Source organism: Archocentrus centrarchus, chromosome 22 (genome assembly GCF_007364275.1).
Source record: "Archocentrus centrarchus isolate MPI-CPG fArcCen1 chromosome 22, fArcCen1, whole genome shotgun sequence".
NCBI lineage: Eukaryota > Metazoa > Chordata > Actinopteri > Cichliformes > Cichlidae > Archocentrus > Archocentrus centrarchus.
In genome coordinates, this window is record NC_044367.1 from 20,359,998 (window position 1) to 20,387,639 (window position 27,642).

Here is a 27,642-nt window from a genome sequence, read left to right on the forward strand (position 1 = left end):
GTTGTTTCCATGTGAAATTGGTTGCAAAGAGAGTCCTACATTTCCTTGTGCTTTGGTTACTAGTAGATGGACCCCGGTCACCTGTAGTTTGCATGAAAGATGTGAACTTGCCAGCAAACAGTAACTGCTAGCTGAGCATAATAAAACTTGAAAAAGACTGACACAAACCTAAAAATGACAGTTTACTTTCAGACTAAGAGTTGTGCCTCAGATCAAAATAAATGCCAATTGCTGGAGCCTATCCCAGCTATCATAGGGCGAGAAGTGAGTTACAGGTCGCCAGTCTGTCGCACGGCTAACGCAGAGAGACAGACAACCATTTACACCGACCAATTAACCTAACCCCACCACCAGAAGTGGGTGGATGGATGGATGGATGGATGGATAGATGGAGAAATTATAAAGAATACGAGTGATGGCTGTGCTATCAAGAGCTTGTACAAGAAGATGGATGGAATTCAGTTCACACAGCTATTAAACACCACAGTCAAAACAGCAGCTGGGAGTGAGCTAATCTGCTAAACAAGCTGCACTGTTAAATACCAAGGGTGTCATTTACCGCTGCACTTTTTTGGAAACAACGCCTCAGCAGTCAGGAGATGCAGGCGACACAGATCCTGAAAGAGAAACAAAGGCGGATTCAAGCTTAAGATCTGGGAGATAATAATGGGCACTCTGCTACATGTGTCTGACCAAAGAGAGAGACTTTAATGTGAAGAGGCAGTGCCTGCTGCTTGGAATTTCTGAAAGACGCATCAAGATAGGTGACAGAAGCTTTTAAAGCATTTTCACAGTCTTGACCGTAAAATAAGTACTGTACTGTCTGATTTTAGGTTCAGTATTTACTAGCCGCCTAACAACTTATTATATAGAAATGATCTTCATTAGCAGAAGGGATTTGTAGAGCATTTCATAGGTATTCAACAATTTATGAGAAATTATAAAACAACTGGGTAAATATGCTTTGATTCCTGATGAAAAGCTCCAAAATGTGCAGTGCTGAGTAAAAGTATTTGCCCCCTTCCTGATTTCTTATTTTTAGTATTTTTGTCACATTTGCATGTTTCAGATAAAATAAATTTTAATATTAGACAAAGATAACCTGAGTAAATACAAAATACACTTTTTAAATTATGATTTCATTTATTAAGTGAAAAAAGCTATCCAAACCTAGCCTGGCCCTATGTGAAAAAGTAATTGTGCCCCTTGTTACGTCATGAATTTGCTGTAATTAACCACATTTTTTGGAAAGCTGAGTTCAGTTTCACTAGCCACCTGTTGAACCCATAAACACTTAAATAGAACCTGTCTGACAAAGTGAAGCAGGCTAGAGTTCCAAGGAAAAAGCCACATTGACCAAAAAGAACACAAAGGCTCATCTCACATTTGCCAAAAAAAACATTTTGATGATCACTGAGATTTCTGGTTAAATATTCTGTAGATTGACGAGACAAAAGTTGACATTTTTGGAAGGTCTGAGTCCTGTTACATCTGGTGTAAAACTAGCAGCATTTCATAAAAAGAACATCATACCAACAGTCAAACGTAGTGGTGGTAGTGTGCAGGTCTGGGGCTGCTTTGCTGCTTCAGGACCTGGATGACTTGCTGTAATGAATGGTAATTGATGGAAACATGAATTCTGCTGTCTATCAGAAAGTCCTGAAGGAGAATATTCAATCATCATTTTGTGCGCTGAAGCTCAAGTACACTTGGTTTATGTAGCAGGACAGTGAGCCGAAGCACACCGGCAAGTCCACCTCTGAAAGAGAAATGAAGGCTTTGGAGCGGCTTAGTCAAAGTCTGGATTTAAATCCAGTTGAGATGCTTTGGCATAACCTTAAAACAGGCTGTTCATGCTGGAAAACCCTCCAGTGTGACTGAATTAAAATATTTCAGCAAAGAAGAGTGAGCTACAGAGATGTGAAAGACTCATTGCCAGCTATCCCAAACACTTGAAGGTAGTTCTTACTGCCAGGGGTGGTACAAATGGTTATTAGGCTCACTGGGTGTTGTAGAAAAATTAATTGAGCATTGAAACCAAACTGATTTTCTGAGGTTTAGTGAAAGAAACCTTTGCAAAGGGATCAATACAGTATGAACAGTCTTCACATCAGCATTGATATAGAACAGAAAATGTTTTTTTCTTCTTTATCTGTAGGGAGTTTTTTCCCTTCAGTCATGTAGGCACCTGTCTGATACAAAGAAACAAAATGTCTCATGACTTCGAATGCAGCTTACGATTAGTTGTTTTCCATCTTTACAAAAAAGTACAAAAAAGTTACAACTGAACACCAATAGTACAAAGAGGTTAAATGACAAATACAAATTTTTCACTACGGGGGGGGAGTTACTTTTTCGCACAGGGCCAAGTAGGTTTAGATTGCAATTTCCCCCCTTTTATAAATTAAAAACTGCATTTTGTATTTACTTGGGACAGCTGGAAGAGGTTCCAGCCTCCCTGCGACCCTGAAAAGGATAAGGATGGATGGCTGGATACTATTAAAATTTGTTTGATGATCTGAAACATATAAGTGTGACAAATATACAAAAAATAAGACCAATACTTTTTCACAGTACTCTTGGTGATCCTTATGGTAAGACTATACTGAACTTGGCACTTGCCCTCTTCAGCAGAGTTTACTCCAGTTCACTCACTGCTTTAGATCTATTTGTTTTGGGGTTTGAATGCCCTCTGGCTATTTCTGCTCTCTGCTGTCTTGGCTCTGTTGCAAAGTCCTGATAGGCAGTGTAGTTTGTGAGGCTGCCAAGCTGCAGGGCTGAATGCTGACTGTTCCAGTGTAGACCTGTGTAGACAGAAATAGAACAGAGTGTGAGATTGACTGCAGTGTGAAAAATAATATCTATAAAAGAAATTTAAAATGTCATCACAAAAAGTTACAAGTATCTGGACAATTAGATGGCTTCAATTTTACTCCTGAACCGCATGAGCAGCTTTATATTATTGCTTCACTGCTCTGAGATGAAGGTAAGTCTGGTCTTATGATGGGCACAGTACCTGCTGAGGGACTTCTAGTACTCAGTCTGCTAACTGACAGCGTGGAATAAGTCCTGCTTTGACCTGTGATAAAACCGATACAGAGAAAGAAGAAGTAAAATGTCAAGAATATCTGAAGCAGAGAAAATCTTATAGGATCTTATCTTATGATCCGTCACCCTTTTGTCAGGAGAGATTCTATAATAATGTCTGGCTGTGCTGATGTCTAGAAGTCCTTTACCTGTTGTTGACGCCCTTCTGGAGGGAGCTACCTCCATACCGTTCACCTGGTTGTGCAGTTTATCCAACTGCTGAAAGGCCTCTTGTTTAAAGCTGCGTTCCTGCTGTAGCTGGCCCCTCACCTGGACCCACAGAGTGTGATTAAAAGTTTTAGTTTTATTTTTTATTCCTGCTGTTAATCCAGAAAAACAAACTCTTAACAAACATCAGGTGGATTTATATTTAGTGATACTGGCATCATTCCACTAATGATCCTTTAAAGAAATCATGAAATTTAAAATTAAAGAGCTAATTAGTTAGGAACAATAAAGTGTATTTCTGATGTACATCTAAAAATATCAAAGACGATAATTGCTGTGGACCCAACTGGACGGACCTACAACAAATCAGAGCAACAAAACATGTAAACAGATTGCAATTGAGCCAGAGCACACAAGACCAGGAGGACATCTGTTTGAAATGGACCGTGCCAGAAGTTTTCTGCTGCAAAGGTGAGACATCATGAAGATGTTTCATCCAAGAGGCTTTTCCTCAGGTATTTAGCCCTGATGGGTTGTCCCATTGGAGGTAGTCCTAAAAAATTTGGAAAATGAAGGTTTTGGAGTGGCCTAGTGAACGATTTTGTCTGAGGTTGTTTCTAAATTGCTTCTGCACAAGAATTTCTCAGAAATTCAGTTCTCTGACGAGCCTGCCAAGCAATCAAGAACCACGCTTTGATTCACACCTTGGCTCATGGGACCATTTATGGCTTACAGGGTGAGTCAGTGACTCACAGGACCACCTCCATGGTGGGTTAAACACCTGGGTGCCTCTTGGATGAGAGGAGAAACATCTTTACGAATAAAAAAAAAAAAAAAAAAAAAGTCCATCTGCCTTCATCTGAACTGCACACAGGTATACAGTTTATTGTTTTAATTTAGACTTAAAATACCTTTTGGTTGTTATTTAAATACAGGTGATGACATTTTCTTCATTTTTTTTTTATCATGTCCTAGCAATACTTTGGATTTTTTTTTTTTCCAGAAAAAACATTTAAAATCCTCTGGGCAGATTTTTTGAGCTCATGAAAAGTAGATATTTTGGAGGGTATGCGCCTAAGACAGATGCACATTAATGAAGATAACATGCAGACCTGCCGGATCTCTTTGGCGCTGCGCTGTCTTTCTAGTCTGTTTATCCTGCTGCCTCTGTCCAGCTGCTCACCGAGGACCCTGAGCTGTCTGTCTCTGTCCTCCACGTCGGCTCTCATTTGTTCCAAGGTCTGCACTCGATAACTGTCCAGCTCCTGTCTGCTGCGGGACTCCTGTGCAGACCGATGCCTGGCCACCTGGAGCTCCTCCATCTGTGAGCAAGGATCAGCAAACATTCAGTGAATACATCCAGGCTTCTTTTCCAGAAAGCGTTTGCCATTATAAAAAATTTAAATGCAGCGCTTTACATGAATCAGGAAGTCTATGGCAACAAAACTTCAGAGTTGGTCAACATGTGCAGTACTGTCCTTGCAAATCTGAAATCTGTGCATGATCACAGGATGAGAGAGTAGTCCAAATAATGGATTTGGACAAAAAAAATAAATAAATGGCGCTTTTCCACTCAGTCTGCAGCTTTATGGACCTTATAATTTCTTCATGAGAGCATTTCTGACTGTCTCTGGAAGTAATTTAAGGTTTTCTATCATTTCAATTAAAAAAATAAATAAATAAAAGCATCTCTATAAAATAATTGCAAGATGTCATTTCAGTAACTTTAGGAAGTAATGGCTCCAATCAAATAATCTTTAAATGTATTCCAAATAATTTCTTTTGTCTTAGGATGAAAAATTCCATCTGGTCTTCTAAAAACACCAGAAGAGAGCGCTGGGAAGGCTGCAATATATTGTAGCATGATCTGCAAGGAGGCAAAGATCTTGGCATCTTAAAATATACCTGTACTGCTTCTGATGTAATGTAACAGCACCCCCACCAAGCTTAAGAAATGTATACTTTACATTTAAGAGTTTTATTGAATTTCCAAGTATTTGCATTTTCAGATGATGTTCGTGTTGCCAGGTGTGGATAAACGTGCACGTACCTTCCTGCTGAGCAGCTTCTTGGTGCTGCTGCACTCAGCCTGACAACGGGTCAGTGCCTGCTGTGCAAAGTCCAGCTCCTCCTGCAGGAAAACCACCTTCTCCTCAGATAACATTTTCACTCTGAGAGCCTCAATACGAGTGGTAACCTCCCTCTGAGGGAAAAAAAGAAAAATCAGTAAGAAAAGTAAGATGTCATAGTCCCTGCTGTGTAGCCAGTTTAAGAACATTTTATGACCAGCATGTGGCACCAAGGTCCTGCTGTTCCCTTTCACTCGATAAGCTTGTGTTTCCTTCCTGTAGGAGGTCAAGCTAACTGCTGAATATTGCTTCATCCTGCTGCTGACCTGCTTGGTTTGGAGCAGCTGTCTGTGAAGTTTCTCCTGGTCAACCACCTGCCTCCAGCGTCTCAGAGCCCTCAGTTTACAGAGCAGAGCAGTCAGCCGGCTGTTCTCCAGGTTCAACTCATGGACTTCTTCTTTCTTAAAATAACAGGTATGAAAGTGGTATTTTCACACGTCCTGTTGAATAGTTTTTTTCTTTTTAACTGCTCATACATAAAAATTAAAAAACTTTGTGTACCTTTAACTGTGTGAGGTTGAGTCCATCATTGTCTTTGGTGCAGCCATAGGTCTTCTTAAGCTTGATGATCTTGTCCACTCCCTCCCCCCGTACTCTATTCACCATCACACTCATGTCCCGCTCCATCTGTCGGGGATACTCATCAAGTCTGGCCTGACAGCCAAACGTGTTGCAACAACAAACAAAGTCTTTAATAAATCAAAAACTGTAATATAATAATATTTGTTTATGCTTTTCAGGAATAAAGATCTAAATAATAAGCAAAGGAAGAGCAAATGAAAATTGACGGAAAATTGTCTAAAAAGAGAAAATATCCAGTTCTCTGGGTGAAAATGCCTTGTTGATGGCAGAGGTAAGAGGAGAATGACCAGACTGCGTTGAACTGATAGGAAGGCAACAGTAACTTAAATAATCACTGCATGATATGGGATGCTGAATGCACAACATGAAGCAGATGTGCTGCAAGAACACTGACTCCTGTTGGCTACGAGCAGGAAACCGAGGCTACAGTTTACACAGGCTCACTGAAATTGGTCACCAGAAGACTGGCTCTCATGAGAATTGATTTCTACTGCAACATTTGGATGGTAGGGTCAGAATTTTGCATGAACATTAAAGCATGGCTCCATCCTGCCTTGTATCAGTAGTAATGGTTCAGCTGGCTGGTGGTGATGGTGAAATGGTGTGGAGTACATTTACTTGGCACACCTTAAACCACTTATGGCTCCAGAGTGTCGTGGTTTACACATTTGCCTAACTAACAAAAAGTCTCTGGTCCAATTCTGGGAGGAAGCACAAAGCTCCTCGGGATTACATCAGGAAGCAGAGCCAGCATAAATATCTGCCAAATTAACTATGCAGACCTATCTCCTGTGGTGACCCCTTATGAATAAGGGAGCAACTGAATGTCCTAATTTTTTTCCTTAGCCCTTTAGTATCAATTGAACATCATTTAAATGCCACAGCCTACTTGAGTACTGCTGCCAACCATGGCCATTCCTTTATGACCACAGTGCACCCGTCTTCTGATGGATAACACACCACGTCACAAATTTCAGATCATCTCAAACTGTTTTCTTGAACGTGACCAAGTCCATGATATGGTGGAAAAAGCGATTGCTATCATGGATGTGACTGTGATGTTAGTGTAGTGTCAAGCGCTTTGAGTACTCAGTACCAGTACCATTTATCAATGTGGACCAAAATCTCTCAAATGTTTCTGGCACCTTCTTAAATATATGTCACAAAGGCTTAGGCAGATATTAAGGAGGTCTAACCCAGTCCTAGCAAGGTGTAACTACAATTTTTGTTTTTAGTTCTTGTATCCACTTGTAACTGACTTCCCTGTAACACTAAGTTATCTGCTTCAGTGACAATTTCAGTGAGATGAAGTCACACACAAAGTAAAAAAGTAAAAACTAAGAATTCAAAACTTTTCTGGCTGTACCCCGATTGTCATTACTTGAATGAGAAGCATTATAGATGAACATGATCAGATATTTTACCTTTAGCTGGATGCAGGTAGAGAAAAGGTGTTGGACCAGAGGGTTGTAGCGTTCTTTGAATTTGAGACTGAATTGGTCCTCTAAAGTCCTTTTCTCTTCTTCCAGATGAGCGACTTGGGCCTGCAGGCCTGAGATCTCCAACATCATCCCACGGCATAAATTTGCCACCTGTGGATTAATAAAGCACAAAAACAGTCTTTTTCTAGAAGTGTCTTAACCAAAAACATGACTGGCATTCCTAAAGCAGCTCAAAACTTCTTTTTCTTTTGCTACTGAGCCACAAAATCAAAGAGGCTAAAGACAGGAATCCACTGTGCATACCTCTTTGTGAGCGTTACTCATCTGAGTGTCCTTCAGACTCTTCAAATCCTGCAGTTAAAATGGTGAAAGATGACAGACTAAAAACAAGCTCTATATAAACTGCCAATAATGTGTCTAATTAGATGAAAAGATGATTCACAGATGTACCTGTTCTTTCTGGTACAGAAGCTGAGTGTGCTGCTGCAGGATCTGTTCATAAAACTGTGAGTAAAGCAGAAAGCTGTGGCGCTCTCGCTCCATCAGCGAGGAGCCGAGGTGAGCGAGACACTGCTGCAGATGGTCCCGAGACACCTTGAGCTGAAAGAGGAAACAGCCAGGAATGTTATTAATGAGCACCTGAACTTTAGCAACATGCAGTGGTGCTTTCTTTCCCCCCATCCTTGGGGAGTTGAAGATTTAATGGCAAGGATGCTGCATCCTCATCTTCTCAAAGCTCTGAATTTTCAATTTGTGGTTGGGGCCGTGCCAGAAAAAACATGAATTCTACCAGTTCTCTCAACTGGAGTGGTCAAATATCCAGCCAGAATTATGCCAGAAGGTTGTTGATGACTACCAAAATTGTCTGGTTTGTATGTCAATTACTCTACATATGCTCTGTGGGAAAAAATGTTTAACACCCTTCTTTTACAGAATCTCTGAAAAATCCAGGTGGAAATGGGACCGTTACCTTTTCTCTTGCTTTCTAAAATAAGCCATCATTTCTCAAACACCTGTCAAATGGAATCTCTACCTGAAGCTGATACCAAGCAACACCTCGTGTTCCCTGTCCCACATGTTTGCATATTAAACGAAGCATATTCCTACTCCTTTCTCCTCTTCTTGCAGGCAGGAAAGTGAAGATTATTATCACTTCGCTTATTTCCACTGGTAGTAAATAAGAAAAATGAAAGTTCATAGATCTAAACAATTTTGAGTTTGAGATCCCCCCCAGAACACTCTGAACAGTAGCAGCACATTATTAGATTTTAGCAGACAAACAAAGCATCATTAGGTACTCTCCCTACCTCTCCATCCGCCTGCTCAGCTCCCTGCATCAGCTGCTGAATGAATGTTTCCACCATCTGTGGCCGCTCAGGGGACAAACTGTACTTCATCTGACTTCTTTTCCATAGCTCTGTTTACATGCAGGAACACTGTTATATTACTGCAGTCATATAGATTCCAGTAAAATATTTAAAATGACCATTGAAAAGTAGATTCAGTGTATTTTGTGCACCTGTGGGGAGCTGATTATCTGGTTGAGTTCTCTCTGAAAGCACTAGTGTGAGCTCTCTGCTGATCTTCTTCTGGAGCGCTCTAATCATATCGCACTCTGTGCTCTCCATCAGCAAGTGGAGCTGAGAAAAGTAGATTTTTCAGTGCTGTAAGGTCTTGTTGTTAAGACACGAGGACTTAATTGTGCAGTTTCAGTTGAGCTTGTACCTGCCAGGCTTTCACATCAACCTCGGCAGCTCCAGGAGGGGGCAGAAGAGACTGGCTACCAGAGATTAAAACCTCATAGTGGTGCTCTTTACCCATTTGTTTAGCCAGAGCTCTCATACTGGGGTAAAAGATTTCACCTCTAAAAACAGAGTGAATTAGATTACTTAACTGTTGAAACAAATATCTAAATGTACTATACATTATCCAAAAATTGCTCCAGAACTGTTGCTAAGAATATCCTGAGTCTTTAATGTTTACATTTTCCATCGCAAAACCAAACAACTGCCTTCTGTCATAAATAAATAAAATGGTTTGAGTGTCTGATGTTTGGTATTCTTCGGTTACCTGTAAAGTTTTACAAACTGTTGATAGAGGGCAGGTGTATCGAAGACATCGATGCCCAAACGTCTTCGAGCCCAGCTCTCCCTGAAGACCCCCAGCTGCTTCGTCAGCAGGAGGAAACCTTTCAGCACAGACTGGATTCTGATCGGCTCCTGAAGAACTGAGAAATCAGTCTTTCGTTCTTCATCTTCCGTGCAGCTTTTATTTCCCTACAATGAAAAACAATGGTTAACGTGATCTAATTAGCAGTCTTAATGATTTACCTAGTTTTTATTTACTAATGTAAAAGCATTGTTCTTTCTCTGCCTAACTGGCGAGCGTCGCTGTTATGGCACTTAAAAACAGTCCTTACTTCATTAGGTGTGCAGCCATGCTGAAGGTCATCTTTGTTGCCATGGAGACGAACAGGCTCTGCCTCTCTGCTACTGCTCAGGACGTCCTCCGTGAGCTGAGAGACCCCGAGGATTGCAGCATTGGCCTGCAGTCTACTGCGATTGCTCAGGCCGCTCAAACAGAGCTGCAAATAGCCAAAAATCTTTTTGTACTATCATAGAGAAACATTAATGATGAATTTACAAAAAACAAAAAACAAAAACTGAACTCAACTGTGTTTGTTGCATGTTGCTTAAAGTAAGGCCTTCTTTAAATATAAACTTAATACATATCATTCTCAAATAGACTTAAGAACAATACAAGAAAGAAAGAGCCACCACCCATTTTTGCAGCTGTAAAAATAAAAATATGAGAAATGTTGATTTTCTTGTCAAAGCGACCTGAGCACATCTTCTAAATGGTAACAATACTGAGGTATCATTCATGCAAAGTTTACTTTTTGTCATTTCAAACAACACACACACACACACACACACACACACACACACACACACACACACACACACACCCTCTGGGCAGCATGATTTTTTTATTTTTCATTTTATATTGGCAGTTATGTTTGGCCTTTTGGACCAAACATCACTGCCATTAAGGGGTGAAAACATCATATGAGGAGGTGAACCTGCACGCAGTATTCAATAGGTGGGACATCCCAGATGTGCAGAGGGAGCAGTCCGTGACAAGCTATAAAACTCCTCCATGGATACATCATCTGTGCCTGCAGCAGACAAAACCACAGAAACAAATGAGAGCGCACGTTTCCTCTCATTCTTTCATGTGTTTTTAAACTTCTAAAACATATGTTAGGATTTTTTTTCTACAGTGATTAGTTGATATCACCACCTGGCAGCTTTGATTCTCCAAAGGTCGAGGAACAGGCAGCATGAGACTGAAGACGCCAGTCCGGATGCAGCTACTCAGCAGAGGGAGAGCATTCGTCATGTTGTCACTCACACTCTGGTAGGAAGTAACATCACCAGAGGAGAGGAATGCCTCCCTAAACAAGATAATCATGCTTTGTTTATAAAGATATTTGTATTATTCCTTTATTAGATTGTGAAAGAAGAGAGATGGAGGGAAATGTGGGGACAGGAATTGGAAATAAACACCCCAAAAGTTTTAGATTTAATGAAATATTTCAACTGGTCAAATACCTCACACCACCCAATAGTGGAAAATGGAACAATATGAACTAGCCACTAAATTGGGTCTACAGTAAAGTATTTTCCAGTATTTTTTTAAAGCATGATTGTTTGTGTGTTCTGAAAGTGTCTTTTATTAAGAAGTTGTTTTTAAAACAAAAAGCCATTAATGCTTGAAAAGGAAATAAGTGCAGCAAAGCCACAAGAGACATAAGCATCATAAGAACTGAAACCATAAAAGAAAAAAATAAAGAAAAAAGTAAAACAGTCTTTAAATATATTTGCTATGGTGACAGACAGCTGAGGGATATGATGGTTTCACCCTGACCTGACAAAGATTCTGACTGCAGTATCAAACTGCAGCAGGAGGACCTGCCTGCGCAGTTGCAGCAGGCGGCTGACTGACTGCAGGCTGCTGGGATCAGACAGAGAGTCGATCTGCTGCTGGAGCTCCTGCAGCTCTGTTCCTGCGCAGCACCCAGAGGATGAGGAGACAAATGAGTGAGTGGCTGTTCAAATACAGGTTTTCTTTTACTACACTGAATGACTACCCCGTCACTGGTTACACCTGTGATTCAGAGATAATGATCTGAATACAAAGGTTATAATAAATAAAAAGCTAAATAAAATATATTTAGGTATTTTTATATTAATATATTCATAATGAGAGTGGGTTGTTAACACAATATACATATATACATACATAAATATGCAAACACAAACACTATGAGCTCAAAAAATTAAAGGAACACTTTTTAATCAGAGTATAGCATCAAGTCAGTCAAACTTCTGTGATATTGATCTGGTCAGTTAAGTATCAGAGGGGGTTGTTAATCAGTTTCAGCTGCTTTGGTTTAATGACATTAACAGGTGCACTAGAGGGGAACAATGGCACAACCTCCAAAACAGCAATGGTTTTACAGGTGGAGGCAACATTTTTTCCCTCCTTATGTTTTCTGAATATTTTTTCACTAGTTTTGCATTTGGTTTGGACTGGTAGCTGCTCCTTTGTGCAAGGAGGAACAGGATGAGCCAGAACCCCACAAAATGGCTTTCAGTAGGCTGGTGATGTAAATATCTCTGACCAAACAATCAGAAAAAACTTCATGAGGGCCCGATGTCCTTCAATGGGCCTTGTGCTCACTAACCAGCACCGTGGAGCCTGACTGGCATTTGCCATATAATACCAGAGTTGGCAGGTCCACCACTCGCACCCTGTGCTTTTCACAGATGAGAGCAGGTTCAGCCTGAGCACATGTCACAGACATGGAAAGGTCTGGAGAAGCCATGGAGAACATTATGCTGCCTGTAACATCGTTCAGCATGACTGCTTTGGAGGTGGATCAGTGATGGTCTAAGGAGGCATAACCATGGAGGAATGCATAGACCTCTATGCAACAGCACCTTGACTGCCATTAGGCAGTCCTTGGACCCACTATCAGACCCTACACTGGTGCAGTGGGTCCTGGGTTCCTTCTGGTGCACCACAATACGTGGCCTCGTATGGTGAGAGTATGCAGGCAGGGGATGAAGTAATTGATACCATTGACTTGCCTCACCTAAATCTAATAGAACTGACTACACTTTTACATAAAAAGGAAGTATTTAATTGTCATGTCACTTTTTATTCTATGCAGTACAAGACATGCTTCAAAGCACATGACAAACTAGAGCTGTGACAATACCCACTAGTAAGTCTACTGAAGTTTAAGCAAATAGGACAGCAGTCAAATTTAGCCTCAAGCTTTCCAACCACTGAATGAATGATCGATCCCTAAACATGTCTATTACTACTCTCCTATTAGGAAGGCTTCAGTGTTGAATAAACCTACCAATGCCTTCAGCACCTCCCCAGTCAGCTGCCAGATGTGAGCCTGCTGCATCCTGTCCTCTCCTCCATCTGAAGGAGTCTTCTTTGTTTCCCAGTTTGCAGTAGCTGATCAGATAATGAATAATGTCATGAAGAGATGACACTATCTGCAGAGTGTGATGGAGAGCCTCAACACATGCCTGATGAAATCAGACCAGAAGAGAGTAAAATTAAGTCCAGATAATGAGACTGCTAATATGCTGCACTCCCCCCCACTGACATGGAAACAAGAACAAAAAAAAAAAAAAGAACGACTCCGTTCTAAAATTAATTCATGGCCCTGAGAAACTGAAAGCCTCCATCACCCTCTGTGCTTCTGTAATATTAGTTTCAGTGACAAGTTTAAGTGTCTCACCAAAATGTCAAGTGTTTTGAACATGTGAAGCACTTCAGTGAAGTGGGGGATGTACCAGAGGTTGAGGAGTGTTTTTCCATCTGCACACAACAACTGGTGCGGTTGATGCTGAAAGATCCTGTTTGGGAAACAGCTTGTTTTGATAACTTTCTCTGACTACAACTGAAGAAACGCATCTGCACCAAATCGCACAAACTTATACAACTTCTGCTCACCATTTTAATACTTTTCAGTCTGTTGGTGTACTTATGGCTCAAATTCTTTAAACATGTTTTACCGTACTACAATAAGGACAAAAATATAAGGTGAATAATATTTTGTCCCACTTCTAAATGGTTGTACCTGGGGTCAGCACCAAGATCAGCTCCACTGGGATCAGCAGCAGCTCGTCCAATCATGAAGTGGGACTGACGAATCGAGGGGATGTCTTCCAAAAGAAAAGTTAGACTGTAGTAATATCCGACAATCTGAGCTCTCACACAGTGCAGGGATATTTGTGTGCTGAATCTGAGGAAGCAGTAGCAGGTAATGTATTTACTTTTAGAGCCACGGAAAAGAATTCAGCAAAGCTCCGACAGTTTGTCGGCCGTTTTGTCTTTTAACAAAAGGACGCAGCTGCTTTGCACGAACATACTTCCTGAGAAAGTCGATTATGAGCTCCCTTTTAATCTTTGCAGCTTCCTCCTGCAGAGTGAGACAAATTAATTTTACTTTTATGAGCAACCAATCACATTTATCATGCTGCTCAGCCACCTGAGAATCTACCGCTGCATGCATCTCACCAGGGTTTTTATAGACCCCCCCACAGCCTGTTTCTTCTTCAGAAATAAATTCAGCATCTCGTCACGCAGACCCATTTTTTCCAGCTGGATGGACACAAAGGCTTCCATCGCCCTGGAAGAACAAATGAGATTCTGTATATTAAAGAGCTACAAAAAAAGTGTTACATATTAATCACTATCAGTGTAGTTTGTAAGTCATTACCTCTTTTTTGTGGAAGTTCTTGTGGAGGCTTTGGAGGGAAAAGGTTTAGATTTTTCCACCAGGCTGGCTGTGCGGCTGCCAGAGCCGGAGTTACATGTTACATCTTTGTCTTCCCTCTGAGAATAATAAAGATGATAAACTGAACATTTTAACAACCATTTGTTTAGTATGGAGGGGTATGAATACATGTTATTAACTGATAAATGTATTATTTTGTCAGGCTGGACCTGATTAACCCTCAGTTAGGTGGTGTTCATACTTTTGTTACTCAGCCAGTGTTTGCCTCTCTGGTGGATCCACCACTTTTTTTTTTTTTTTTTTCAATCAATACAGCCAACAAAAAAAAAGAAAATGTGTAAAAAATACTTAACATATGTTTATTCCAATTACAAGCAATATAGACCACATATAGTGTTAATATTTGAAATTTAGAGCATATTTATCAATAGAAGTGTTACTCGTTTTTCACACAAAATAAAACTCAGTCATAACCAAGATATGGGGGAAAATATGTTTGTCTTGAAGGAAGGAAGTTAAATTACTCATCACTATTGATGTTTACTTCTTTGAACTGAATTAGAAATTAAACAGATTCATGCCTGTCTATATTTTAGCCCCACTGAATGAGTAGCTTATTCATGTCAGCCAGAGTGGACAGAGTTTTGTTGTGTTTGCATATGAATTTCTTGCACTTGATGCATGTATACTCTGCCTTCCTATTCATCTTGGACACACACACACATTGGAGCTCTTATTTTTGTTGCTACTGGATCTAGATCAGGGAACATCTTCTGAAAAGTTGAAAGTCAGATTTGATGTCCTGCACAAGAAAAGCCCTGGCTGCACCATTTTGGCACCCACGTGGGATGGCTTATTCTTTGGGCAAGAAGGCCATTCATGCCAATCCATTTTTCTCCCCTTGCTGGCTTCTGATTGGCTTGCTTTGGAGCTGACTGATGGTCAGCGGTCCTTGTCTTCAAACTGTCAGACTCAGAATTGATGCTGCTCACCTGGTTTACCAGGTAGCCCATGTACTGCAAGCTGGAGTCCTCACTGGACAGGCCTTGGTTTGAGTTTGCTGCAGATCATTTCCTGTGTGTCTTTCCCTCTCACTCTCTCATCACCGTCCTGTCTACTGTTTGCACTGTCCTATCCAGTGAAGGCAAAAGGCCTCATGTTCTGAAAACTCTTCCTCTTCGTAATTTTCCACATCCTCTCCTCTGAGCAGAGAATCTTTTCCCCATCTTGACTGATAAGCAGCCAGGGCGAAGCTATTTATCTGCTGTGTCCCACCCTCTATTTGCACGTGGGTTATAGTGTGAGAAAACAGAGTGGTTCCCAGAACACAGATGAAATGCACAAGAATGTGCGAGGAGACAGGTGTAGGAAAATGAAATGTAAATGGAACCGTGTGTAGGAAAAGCAGGAGTAGAAAGACAAACACGCCCCATGCCCCCACCCACACATCATATCACATCACAGTCAAAAGTCTGGACACACTCACATAAGTGTGTCCATGTATTTTACAACATTTAGAGTTTTCCTCTAAGTTATGGTGTAAAGCAGCAAAAAAAAAAAAAAAAAAAAAAAAACCCCAGAAAGTAAAATATAAGTACCTCAAAATTGTACTTTATTATCTATTGTTTTGTATTTGATTAGTCAACACAAACCTCAGCTGAAGCTGAATCACTTTCTGCCCAGAGACAAAGACAAACCAGTTTGACTGCACTCATCAAGGCGTTCTTCTGCGTAACCTGACAGGCCAGTGTCACCTGGAGGTTCTCGATACTCTGTTTGTTCATAAGCTAGGAAAACATATGAACATATGAGTTTTTTCCCCCACTTTTTTTGTTCTTAAATTAATTATCCAATAAGCCTCAGTGTTTATTTTAATCTTACATGGACCACTGCCTCCTCTGAGCTGAAGCTAAACGTCCCGATCTGGTTCTCGTCCAGTTCCTGGATGCCCAGAGGGAGATGGGATGGGGTGAACCTGCAGCAGAAAGTGCTCTTTAATTTTCTTTCAAACACAGTTTAAATGCGTCTCCCTCCTTTTGTAGAAAAGCAGGGAGACACATTTCAGGATCACTCAAAAAAAGTCCCAACATCTGTTTGACATTAGTTAAGAACTTGCAGCTCCTGTCAAACACCTACTTCCTGGTTTTAATATATATAGCTGATATTTTAGTTACAGAAAGTTGGCAAAGCTCCAGCTATTGGATATAATACCCCAAAATTGGGTATTTTTGGGTATTATATCATTGAAAATTGGACATTTTGTTTTTTACCTGTCCACAGAGCTGTCGTCCTTCAGGATTTCTGTGATAAAAACAGGCCTCTGCTGGACTCTGACTTTCTGATCAGTAAACTCAAACTGCAGTGGCCTCAGATACAGGTGAAACTCCTCAAAGCCGAGCTCTAAGGCCACATTTCTGTACAACCTGTGGAAAAAAAAAAGTTATATTATATTACTCATTTAATTCAAACAGGATCTTTCTGGCTATACAGAAATGTCAACATATCAGCAAAGGGACACAGCAGCTCTGATGTAAACTGGACTTTTGTAAGGCAACTGGACAGTTTAAATCAGTATCTTTGATTGAACTGTGCACGCTCTTCCCACAAAAACAAAAAATGAACATGCTTGAGTCTGAATATATTAAACCAAATGGTCCAGACCCTATTGTAGATACCCCTGCTACCGTGCTGTGCATGTTTTATTAACTGTGCCAAATGTGCCGTCTCTGAGGCTGATTCCAGCAGGCGATGGCGGACAGTCACGAGCTCCAGCAGCTTGGACAAAGTTTCCATAGCATACAACTGCTTCTCTTGTTCTTGCATCACATCGCTCTCCTCTGCTGATTTTACCAGTGACAGGCCCACCTTCTGGACCAAAATCGGATCCTCGATAAACACGCCTGAGAACAGCTGAGAGCAATGGAAAGAAACTGGAATTTAGATTTTTGTGTACAATAATCTGAAGAAACTGCCAAGAAAGAAGAGAATGTACATCTTTTTGTATTTGAGAGCTGTAGGAGGCTCCTGCTGAAGTCAGGTTGTTCCAGCTCTGCAGTGCCTGCTCCAAGAGTTTTTGTTCAAGGTGGAGTTTAGCAGTGATGCTCGTGGCTCGGTGCAACTGACAGAGCTCAGTGTGAGCCTGAACCAACCCTTCATAGACTGCAGAGGCCAGACAGAGTGATGGATGAACCTCTAGGAGGAAAACATTCATCAGTGCAGGCCTGCAAACAAACAGGACATGAGGAGAGAAATAACATGGGTGTTAAAAGTACAAAATAATGGCGTTCTGCAGGATAAAGTTCCTCCACAGCTGCATTCACTTGCCTGCTGCCTCCAAGTGAGACCACATATTGGGGAACATAGTTAGGTGGACGACCATAGTTGGTCAAGAAGCTTTTGCAGTCATTTCTCCAGATGCGCTGAAGGTACAGTCGCTGTCTCTCTATCTGTTCAGATGAACAGATAGACTTAGAAAGTTGGCTCATGACCACACCGCAGTTATTACAATGAAACTAGTTCTGATTCATTACTGATGAATCAGCATGAATTAATATTCAAATATAATCCATTGCATCATTTAGTGTTCACCTGATTGTCCAGAATGTATCGAATCAGCTGCTGGTGACTCTGCATGCAGTCGATCTCTGCCCTGAAAGCCCGAACAAAGTAATCCTGGTTCAGGTCCAGCTGCGGCCTCCTGTGCATGATGTCAGTGATAACTTGTGCCAATGCAAACCTCTCCTCAGTCCCTGCTGCATGCTGGTAGGCTTCATAGTAACAGTTCAAAAGCTAGAGAAACACAAAAGTTCACAGAACATACAGTTCAGTTTAAACACTCCATTCATTCATCCACCTTCTTCCACTTGTTCTTTTCAGAGTCACGGGGGGCTGGAGCCTATCCTCATTCAATAAAGTCAATTTATCTCAGTTGTAGTTCTATAAAGTTCAATGCAATTTGCTACTACAGCTCTAAAAGCCATTATTTGAACTTTATTAAACAGGAAATGACTGATCATAGGAGAAGAAAAAAAAAACTGAATTCTCTTTTTCATCCCTCTACCTGCACTTTGCTGTCCAGGAACTCAGTCTCACATGTCCACAAATCAAGAAGCACAGCAACACGGTCAACATCTGTCCCAGCCCAGGAATCGATGTCTGCTGTTGAGGCTGACGTGCGATCAGTTTTCACGATTTGTTTAACTGCATTTCTGTGGATGAAGTGTGAGCTGATGAGGAGAAGCTCATTCATTAACTCTGCGAGGTCCTGCAGAGCAGCGTCGTACATGACGGAAAACCCTCTGTGGTCCTGAGTATGGATGAAATGCCCCTCAGAGGTGTAAAAATCATGAAGATTCTGCACTTCTGCAAACTCCATGAACTCTGAGCAGTGGACCTGGAAAATACATTTTGACAGAAAATGACTGAGTAGTGTTTGTATTTGTAAAAAACTAATTTTTTAAAAAATTCATTTGAAGCACCAGGATACATGTTTTTACCTTGTAGTCAACAGGAGTGTTGTGGATATACTTGAGCGAGCCGAGGCCTTCTGCCTCTCCTTTTCCTCCTCTGGCTGCATTCATCCACCCTGTCTCCTCCGCTGTGCTGCACAGCTCCTGTCCCTCCAGCTGCAGACCTGCCACGTCAAAGGTCAAAGTTCTCTCCACAGAGCGCAGGTAATTCAGCATCCCAAGAGTCACACGCTGCGGATGGAAAAAAAAAAAGAAGGCGGCATTTTAGAGCTTGCATACTGTAGCAACAGACATAGAATATAATAGAATATATCTGATATAGTGCATAGAGCAGAATGCACTTACTTACCTGCCATATGTAATACTAAAACTATAGTATTACTGTACCTGGAGCTCTCTGAGTTTCAGATGGCGTAGATAGATAAGGGACAGGTAAGCTCCTCTGGTTACTACTGGATCTGAGCAGCCATCATGTAAACTGTCATCCAGGCTCAGAACCTGCAGACTCTCTGCCAAAGACTGGCTGCATTTTACAGACAACAGAGATGTGCTATGGTATGAGTGAGTGGGAAAATATTTTCCTTAGTGTTCATTGTACTCAACAGAACTTAAAAGCTGGGACAGCAAAAAGCTTTTCACTTTATAAGTTTCCAATGACCAAAGTAATGTGACAAAAACATTTCTGCAATGCAATTTTCCTTGAATAAATAATACATACGTTTCATGACACAAACCTTGAGGTCTGATTCTTTGAAATCTCTTTGTTGCTGCCTCTGCTCTTGCTGGATCTGGGCGAGTGACTGTAGGTTTCCTACCAACAAAAATGTCATTTTTATCATACGGACTGAACTTTTCCAGTCACACTAAGTCCAAAACTGGGCCACACACACCTGAATGACACTGGCGGCACTGTAAACACTTTTCCAGATCTCAGAGATCATTTCTCCTTTTTTTGAGATAAATGATGTGGATTGTGAGTCACCAGTATGAGCCGCGTGTTCTTTGAGAGCTGCAGCCACATGGAGCAGATTGTGGATCTGGTGAGATACACAATAAGGAGAATGTAAAACCAACCACATGACAAAAATCTTAGTAGTAAAAACACATATTACATTATGTACGCTCACTGGACACTTTATTAGGTACACCTTGCTAATACTGAGTTGAAGCCACTTTTGCCTTCAGAAGTGCCTTAATTCTTCATGGCAAAGATTCAACAAAGCGCTGGACACATTCATCAGAGATTTTGGTCCATACTGATGTGACAGCCTCACCCAGTTGCTGCAGATTCGTCAGCTGAACAACCATGATATGAGACACCCCTTCCAGCACATCCCAGATGTGCGCTGTTTGTTGAGATCTGGTGACTGTGGAGGCCATTTGAGTACAGTGAACTCATTGTTATGTTCAAGAAACCAGTTTGAGATGATCTGAGCTTTGTGACATGGTGCATTATCCTGTTGGAAACAGCCATCAGAAGATGGGTACACTGTGGCTATAAAGCAATGGGTATGATTGGCAACAATACTCGGGTTGGCTGTAGTGTTTAAACAATGCCTAGTTGGTACTAAGGGGCTCAAACTGTGAAAAGAAAATATCCCCCACCCCATTACACCAGCAGCAGCCTGAACTGTTGATACAAGACAGGAGGGAGCCATGCCATGCCCTTCCATCTGAATGTTGCAGCAGAAACTGAGACTCAGACCAGGCAATGATTCAGACCAGCCTGTCCAGCACCAATAACCATGCCACAAAGTCACATAATCACCATTCTTCATTATTCTGATGCTTGGTTTGAACTTCAGCAGGCCACTTTTACCATGTCTATATGCTTAAATGTGTTGAAGTTGCTGTCATGCATTTGGCTAACAAGACATTTATTAAACGAGGAGCTGAACAAGTGTACCTGATAAAGTGGCAGGTGAGTGTATTGCACTGTTTTCCTCTCTCTTTCTTTAAAATCTGTACGCAGTTCTATAGTTTATTTCCAGATGTCAGGGAATAACCCCACTCTGCATTTAATTATTAGTCATTATTAATCACTGGCTCTTTTGTGCTCTCTCTCCCCCCTCAGCCCCAACCAGTCACAGCAGATGACTGTTCTTCCCTGAGCCTGGTTCCGGTGGAGGTTTCTCCCTGTTAAAATGGAGTTTTTCCTTCCCACTGTGGCCAAATGCTTGCTCATAGGGGGTCATTTTGACTGTTGGGTTTTCTCTGTAATTATTGCAGGGTCTTTACCTTACAATATAAAGCGCCTTGAGGCAACTGTTTGTTGTGATTTGGTGCTATATAAATAAAATTGAATTAAATTGAATAACTAAATGTTTCAAGTAGTGTTTGTATCCACAGCTTTGCCATTGATTGTGTAAATGGACTGGTACTTACAGTCAGTTTGAGCACTCAAAGTGCTTTCTACTGCAAGTCTCATTCACCCAATAACATACACAATGCTTTCATCTAAACCTAAGCACTTCTTATTTAACATTCACATACCCACACACTCCAATGGATGGATCTGGGGCAACTAGCCCAGGGATACTTCAACACATGGACTGGAGGAGCCAGTTATCAGAGAGTTTAACCCATACAATTATTAATCATTTATAATAATGACAGCCCATCTTGGAAGATGTATGACACTGATCCAAACCTGAACAAACTTGCACTGCATCTTGAGCAGCTCATCAACTGAATTCCTTTCCTTCAGCTTTGTGAAAAGTTTCTGCTGCCACGGATCTCGCCTGGGTTTCACCTACAGAGCAAAATCCAAATGGTCAGTTTTTCCTGTTCTCCCAACCAGAATGAATAAAAACAGAAGTGCCTAGTTTTACTGAAACCTGGATGAAGGGAATCCAGTTAGCCTCCTTCCTCAGAGCTACATTTGCACTCTTCCTCCCCCACTGGCTCTCGCTGACATCCGTACCATCATAAGGAGGAAATGTTTTCATCTGCTCTTGTTGTTGGAAGATTGTTCTGAACTCCCTCCACACCTGGTCAGACAGCAAAAGAGATTAAGGCCACTAATTTAAACGCACTTCCACAACTTTTCTCTTTTTTTTTTTTTTTTTTAAAAAAAGACAACAATACCAAGCTGAATAGCTCCATCTCATCTGCAGGAGTTTTCAGTTTTCCGGTGTCATATGGCAGGTGGAAGTAGGAGATCAGGGACTGCAGCTCAGGTAGAAATTGCTCCAGGTGAACTGTGTGGAGTGGAAGACCTGAAATACAGTTAAATGTAATCTGTGAGGAATGATTTTATCGCTTTGTCAAGATTTACAAAGCTGGATGTGCAGATGCAATAGTCAGAGCTATGATGCTGTTTTACTATTTATTATTTATTTATTTTTTGGCCAGGTGTCACATCACACGGTCAAATTGAATTTACCCAGCAGGAGAAAAAAAATTATTTTTTCCAATTACGGAAGAATAAAAAAAAATTTAACACAGGGAACATTTTTACTGGAAATATAAAATGTACATTTTTAAGATAAAGTTTGATTCTCACCCTCAGCCTGTTGTGTCTCACGTAAATTTTCCCCATAATCCTTTCCTTGTGTTTCATCTTTTCTTTCACACATGGGCACATAGTGCAGCACCTGTTAAAGCCAGTATGAATTTACATGATGAACTCTCTTTAAAGAAATAAACACCATAAAAGTAAAACACTACAGGCATCTGATAATATGAGCAATGATTAAAACTGTCGGTTTTACCCTGAGAAAGTTGTGAATGGGTTGAACAGAGTGCAGGTGGCAGACGAGCCACTGCAGGTAAATGACCAAATCATCCTGAGTGAGCAGGTTGGCGGGGTTTCCTCGGCCGGTCAGGATCTTCTCTCTGCTTGCTGACAGTCTGCGAGCTCTCTGAAAGGCATCCTGATACTCATGGGTCACGTAGGATACCTGATCCTGAGACAAAACAAGCCTGATATGATGATGCAATTTTTCAATGTCACCACAGTGAGCTCCCTCACTCAGGGAAATCATTAAATCACAGAGATAATGCATAAAATCTAAATAAAAACCAAATGCAAGGACTCATAAAAGTTTGAAGCCAACATTTAGTAGAAAGTAATGCAAAGACAGCGAATCAAATGCTGAAAGAGTTTTTTTTTTTCCCTTCTTAAGAAATATGTGCTCATTTACTATGAAGTCATGATGTAAAACTGTAAAACTTTGCAAGATGAATTGCTGAAGTTCAAACTGAGCATTATGGAATGGAGAAGAAAGGTGATTTTACTAAATTTTAACACAGCATGCAGGGCTTTCAAATTGTTTTGGAGTAGCAGGGGGGCATGCCAAAGTAGCAGGCGCCTTATGAGCGAGCCCGAAGCCATGACGGCAGCAAACGATATGAATAGTCACATGGCAGTCGTGAACCAATCAAATGGCTCAGATTGAAAGTACGTAAATATTGCCACGTGCGTCCACATGGCGCTGGAAATGGAGACGGCGGACAGCGCAAAAAATTTTTTTTAGGAAAATTAAAAAGTAGACGGCGCAGAGTGGTGGAAAATGCGCCTGCCGCCGGCATAATTTGAAAGCCCTTAGCATGCTTGTTGGTGCCAGACACGCAGGTCTGAGCATTTCAGAAACTGCAGATATCCTGGAATTTTCTCACGCAGCTATTTCCACTGAAATGTCCAGTGAAAACACTGCTTGATCTGAGGAGTCTCAATTTCTACTGCAACATTCGGATGGTAGGGTCAAATTTGCCCCTTAGTACCAACCCAGCATTGTTTGAACACCACAGCCAACCTGAGTGTTCCTGCTGCCCATGCCCATCGTTGTATGACTACAGCATGCCCATCTTCTGACAACACACCATGTCACAAAGCTCAGATCATCTTAAACTGATTTCTTTAACATGACAGTAAGTTCACTGTACTCAAATGGCCTCCACAGTCACTAGATCTCAATCTAACAGTGCACCTTTGGGATGTGCTGGAACGGGAGACTCGTATCAAATCTGCAGCAACTGTGTGATATGTCAGCATAGACCAAAAACTGAACATTTCCAACACCTTGTTGAATCCATGCCATGAAGAATTAACACAGTTCTGAAGGTCAATCCCAGTACTAGTAAGGTGTACCTAATAAAATGTCCCATGAAAGTATACTGTTCAGCATCATTGGTGCCTTTTTTGGGGGGGGGGATTCTGTGGCAGCACGATTGCACAGTGGTTAGCACTGCTGCCTCACAGAATACCATCTGGAAGGCCTGGGTTCGATTCCACCTTGGCCCAGGCCTTTCCCTCTCTCTGTGTTTGCATGTTCTCCCTGTGCTTGCGTGGGTTTCTGTGCTTGCGAATGGATGGATTTAAATCTGTATTTAATTCAAAAAATGAATCCCAAGGTTTTTGGAAATTGCATTCTGTGATATTGTGACAACCCACTCTGACCTGCCTTCATTTTGGCCTGCTTGTGTAGCAGGTCTCCTGCAAGTATTAGAGGGCTGGAGTGGCTCATTTGCCAATCAGTGACAGACAACACGTGGGCCCAATGTGTGTCAGTGCTCTAAGTTCTCAGAGATCAGTTGATGTGGGGCTCTCCTCCGTGAGACACTTCTTTGGCTTTTGGTTTGGGTTATTGCATCTGCCAACATTGCATATACTATTTCTTTACTCATGCACTCGCTGACACTACTGACTGTACTGACTACACACATCATGGTTAGTTTAAGTTCTGCTTCTGTTCCTTCAATTTAAAACAAATAACCTTTTAATTGGCATTTGTGTGCATCTCCCTTTTTAGATATATTTTTAAAGTATGGTTAAAAAACAGGCTTAGGTCATGCTGTTTTTATATACACATGGCAACCTTGTAATGAGGATAAAGCTTCTCAATAACGCTGGCATGGCGGCAAAATCTCCTCCATCTCAACATAAGCAGATATTTGATCTGAGCCAAGTGATAAGATCTGTCTGTGAAGAACTGTGAAAAAAATACAAAAAAGTCAAGTTTAAAGTCAAGTTTAAAAATCACTCTTTACTTTTTTTTAATTCACAATCATCTCTGTTTCCTGTGAACAACCTTTCTGTCTGAGTGTTTGTCCTCACCTGGTGCAGCAGAAGAGGCAGACTGTCAGGAGTGTACTCCAAACTCAAGCAGCTCTCCAGCTCTCGCTGCATGACATCAGCCTGAGACCGAATAGGCAAAACTTCAGCCACCTGAAACCAGAGGAGAACAAACTCAGGAAAGAAATTACACGTTTTTAAAAGGCTATATCAATCTACATTAATGCCTTCAGTTGGCATTGCATATAAACCAAAGATTTAAAAGCTTTGAACAATGCAGTAATTTACAAATGAACTTTCTGTAGAAAACATGTCCACAAGAACTTTTCAGTCACCTGAAGCCCTCTCCTCAGTGCATGCTCCCTCTCCACACGAAAGCAGGAAATCTCTTTGGGAGCTAGGAGAGAACTGAAATAAAACTTGAATTAATAAAATTTTAACAAATTTTTACACAAATAGAATTCATAAGTAATAAATGCATCCTTACTAAATGAGTTTAGCAAGGCTAAAAAAAAAAAGAAAGAAAAAAAACTGGCAAAGTATAAATTAAATTATTTTACAATGCCTCCAACTGTTGTTGTTCCACCAAAAAAACCAAAAAAACAAACAAACACAAAACAAAAAATATATTTCATTTCCCTGCTATAATTATTTTCTCTTGTACAAATTTCCAACTCTATAACGCAAATAACCCAAGTGATACAAACAATACTGTGCAAAAGTCATCCTCATTTTTTTTCCTTTTTCCCTCTTATTAATATGGAGAATTCTGGTCCACTTTTCTTTGAAGAACTGTTTTAATTCAGCATACTGGAGGGTTTTCCAGCATGAACGGCCTGGTTAAGGATATGCCAAAGCATCGCAATCAGATTTAAGTCCAGCCTTTGACTAGGCCACTCCAAAATCAAGTGTGCTTGAGCTCTAGGGCACAAACTGATGGCCAGACATTCTCCAAGATTCTCATGATTTCCCGGCGAAAAGCGGAATTCACGTTTCCATCAGTTACAGCGAGTTATCCAGGTCCCGAAGCAGCAAAGCAGCCCGAGACATCACACTACCACCACCATGTTTGACTGTTCGTCTGATGTTATTTTTATGAAATGCTGTGTTAGTTTAACACCAGATGTAACAGGACTCAAACCTTCCAAAAAATTTCAACTTTTGTATCTTCAGTTCACAGAATATTTTCCCAGAATCTTGGGGATCATCGAGATGTTTTCTGGCAAATGTGAGATGAGCCTCTGTGTTCTTTTTGGTCAGCAGTGGTTTTCACCTTGGAACTCTCCCATGGAGAACATTTTTGCCCAGTTTCTCTCATTGTTAAATCATGCACACTGACATTAACTGAGGCAAGAGAGCCCTGGAGTCCTTTAAACGTTGTTCTGGGGGTTTTTTGTGACCTCCTGGGTGATGGGTGGATACGTTCTTGGAGTAAATTTGGTAGTGTGGCTAGTGAAACTGAACTCAGCTTTCCAAAACAAACACCCCAACAAAAAAGTTTGATTACAGTTAACTCAGTTTAACAAGAGGGGGAAAATCACCCCCGGGTCGATTTTTCTTCCCCTAATAAAATAATTTAAAAACTGCATTTTGTATTTACTCAGATTATCTTTGTCTTATATTCAAATTAGCTTGATCTGAAACATGTAAAGCAAACCAAACCATATTTTGAGTGGACGATGCCCTCAAGGTCCACCCACTTGGCATTCAGCACGGACTTTGCATCCATAATAGCCAACAAACCTGTAAGTGTTGGAGGGTCCCGCTCCCCCAGTCTCCTCCTTGAGTGCACATAGGTGATTCCACAGTTCTGCCTCCATCTGCTTCACCTTCACAGAGGAGGCAACTCTGTACACTGCAGACATGGCTGACCCCTCTCTTCTTTCAGGATTTAGAACCTGAAATCACAACACTCAAACTATATTAAAACACAACACCTTTAGGCCTGCTAAGTCTGCTGACTTGGCTGACTTGTTGTGATGCGTCCATGGAGACCAACATCCATGAAGCATGAGTAGCTGGACTCCGTGACTCCATTTCAGCTCTAGAGGGCTCCATTGTTTCACTGCAGTCATCCTGTCTTTGAGATGTCATGTCTAGCTTTTCAGATACAGTGCAATTTCTTTTGCTCTGGTGAGTAATATAAAGTATATCAATATGAAACATTGCATCACTGAACCATTTAATCTTTGAAGAGTGCCTACTTCAGCAATCACAGCCCCTGGCCTTAAAGAAAAAAAAAACACAAAAAAAAAACAAAACCTTGGCTTAAACTCAAGTGGTCCATTCGTCTTGGATACAGCGCGTGATTGGTTCCTAGAACATGTGTTTATCCAATAGCAAATCACCGTGCCATACAGAGTCAAGTCTGCAGCTGTGCAATTTCTCTAGGGGCAGAATTAACAGCAAAAAGTGACAAACTTTAGATTTTCAGCAGTTCAAGCTTTATTTACATGCACCATCTCTGATAAAACCAAGAGACGTGTTGGATTTACAAGTGGAAATGTCATCTTGATATTTTTTTTTTTTGTAGGAAGGAATGAAATGTGGAGATTGGCAGTGAAATTTGTTCAAATCATAAATGCAGAAAATAAAAACAAGTTAGTATTTTAAATTTTTTAACATTAAATCCATTCACATGAATAAAAAAAAAAAAAAGTAATAAAATTTGGAAGCACAGCTGTGCAGAATTTACTTGTGTTAAACAATTAAGCCAATGAAAATTAATATTTAATCTCTTCTCAAACTGAGGGACACCATTTGTTGCGTGAGTGATCACCCAGTGAACAGAGTATGAAATAAGTGATTTTACACAACCCTAACCAAATCGACATGAACATGGCAACAAGTACTGCAATAAATAAACGTGTTTGTTACAATGTTTATCAAGTTTAACATAAGAATTTACCCTTTAAAAAAA

At 40.9% G+C, this 27,642-nt stretch overlaps 2 protein-coding genes across 2 annotated transcripts; both read right to left on the reverse strand.

Moving 5' to 3' along the window:
• Window positions 1-527: 527 nt before the first annotated feature.
• Window positions 528-18,867, reverse strand: LOC115773128 (coiled-coil domain-containing protein 162). The gene is made up of 24 exons (XM_030719653.1): window positions 18,734-18,867; window positions 18,298-18,630; window positions 17,826-18,026; window positions 17,562-17,683; window positions 17,230-17,458; window positions 16,945-17,147; window positions 10,712-10,865; window positions 10,491-10,586; window positions 9,795-9,992; window positions 9,479-9,684; window positions 9,134-9,272; window positions 8,928-9,048; window positions 8,716-8,825; window positions 7,859-8,008; window positions 7,712-7,759; window positions 7,391-7,558; window positions 5,886-6,038; window positions 5,651-5,785; window positions 5,306-5,458; window positions 4,368-4,577; window positions 3,237-3,357; window positions 3,017-3,079; window positions 2,656-2,804; window positions 528-617 (listed from the first exon to the last, which is right to left on the reverse strand). Exons 1-24 carry the CDS (start codon window positions 18,815-18,817, stop codon window positions 552-554), a joined length of 3,612 nt encoding a protein of 1,203 aa, XP_030575513.1. The 5' UTR covers window positions 18,818-18,867; the 3' UTR covers window positions 528-551.
• Window positions 18,868-21,246: 2,379 nt separating this feature from the next.
• LOC115772755 (putative uncharacterized protein C6orf183) lies at window positions 21,247-26,621 on the reverse strand. Its single transcript, XM_030719136.1, has 10 exons — window positions 26,466-26,621; window positions 25,058-25,130; window positions 24,765-24,875; window positions 24,526-24,639; window positions 22,420-22,608; window positions 22,212-22,302; window positions 21,794-21,924; window positions 21,544-21,696; window positions 21,357-21,458; window positions 21,247-21,258 (listed from the first exon to the last, which is right to left on the reverse strand). Exons 1-10 carry the CDS (start codon window positions 26,585-26,587, stop codon window positions 21,247-21,249), a joined length of 1,098 nt encoding a protein of 365 aa, XP_030574996.1. The 5' UTR covers window positions 26,588-26,621.
• Between the last annotated feature and the right edge of the window lie 1,021 nt (window positions 26,622-27,642).

Excerpts from the sequence above, each read along its gene's own strand:
- LOC115772755 (XM_030719136.1), bottom strand. The coding sequence starts at position 26,587 with ATGTCTGCAGTGTACAGAGTTGCCTCCTCTGTGAAGGTGAAGCAGATG. Across the intron at positions 24,876-25,057 it reads CACTGAGGAGAGGGCTTCAG|GTGGCTGAAGTTTTGCCTAT; the intron begins GTGACTGAAAAG and ends CTCTGGTTTCAG. Across the intron at positions 22,609-24,525 it reads AGCTTTATCCTCATTACAAG|GTATCCTACGTGACCCATGA; the intron begins GTTGCCATGTGT and ends TCTCAGGATCAG.
- LOC115773128 (XM_030719653.1), bottom strand. The coding sequence starts at position 18,817 with ATGAATGCAGCCAGAGGAGGAAAAGGAGAGGCAGAAGGCCTCGGCTCG. Across the intron at positions 6,039-7,390 it reads CTACCTGCATCCAGCTAAAG|GCCAGACTTGATGAGTATCC; the intron begins GTAAAATATCTG and ends TTTGGCTGTCAG. Across the intron at positions 4,578-5,305 it reads AGAAGCTGCTCAGCAGGAAG|ATGGAGGAGCTCCAGGTGGC; the intron begins GTACGTGCACGT and ends CCTTGCTCACAG.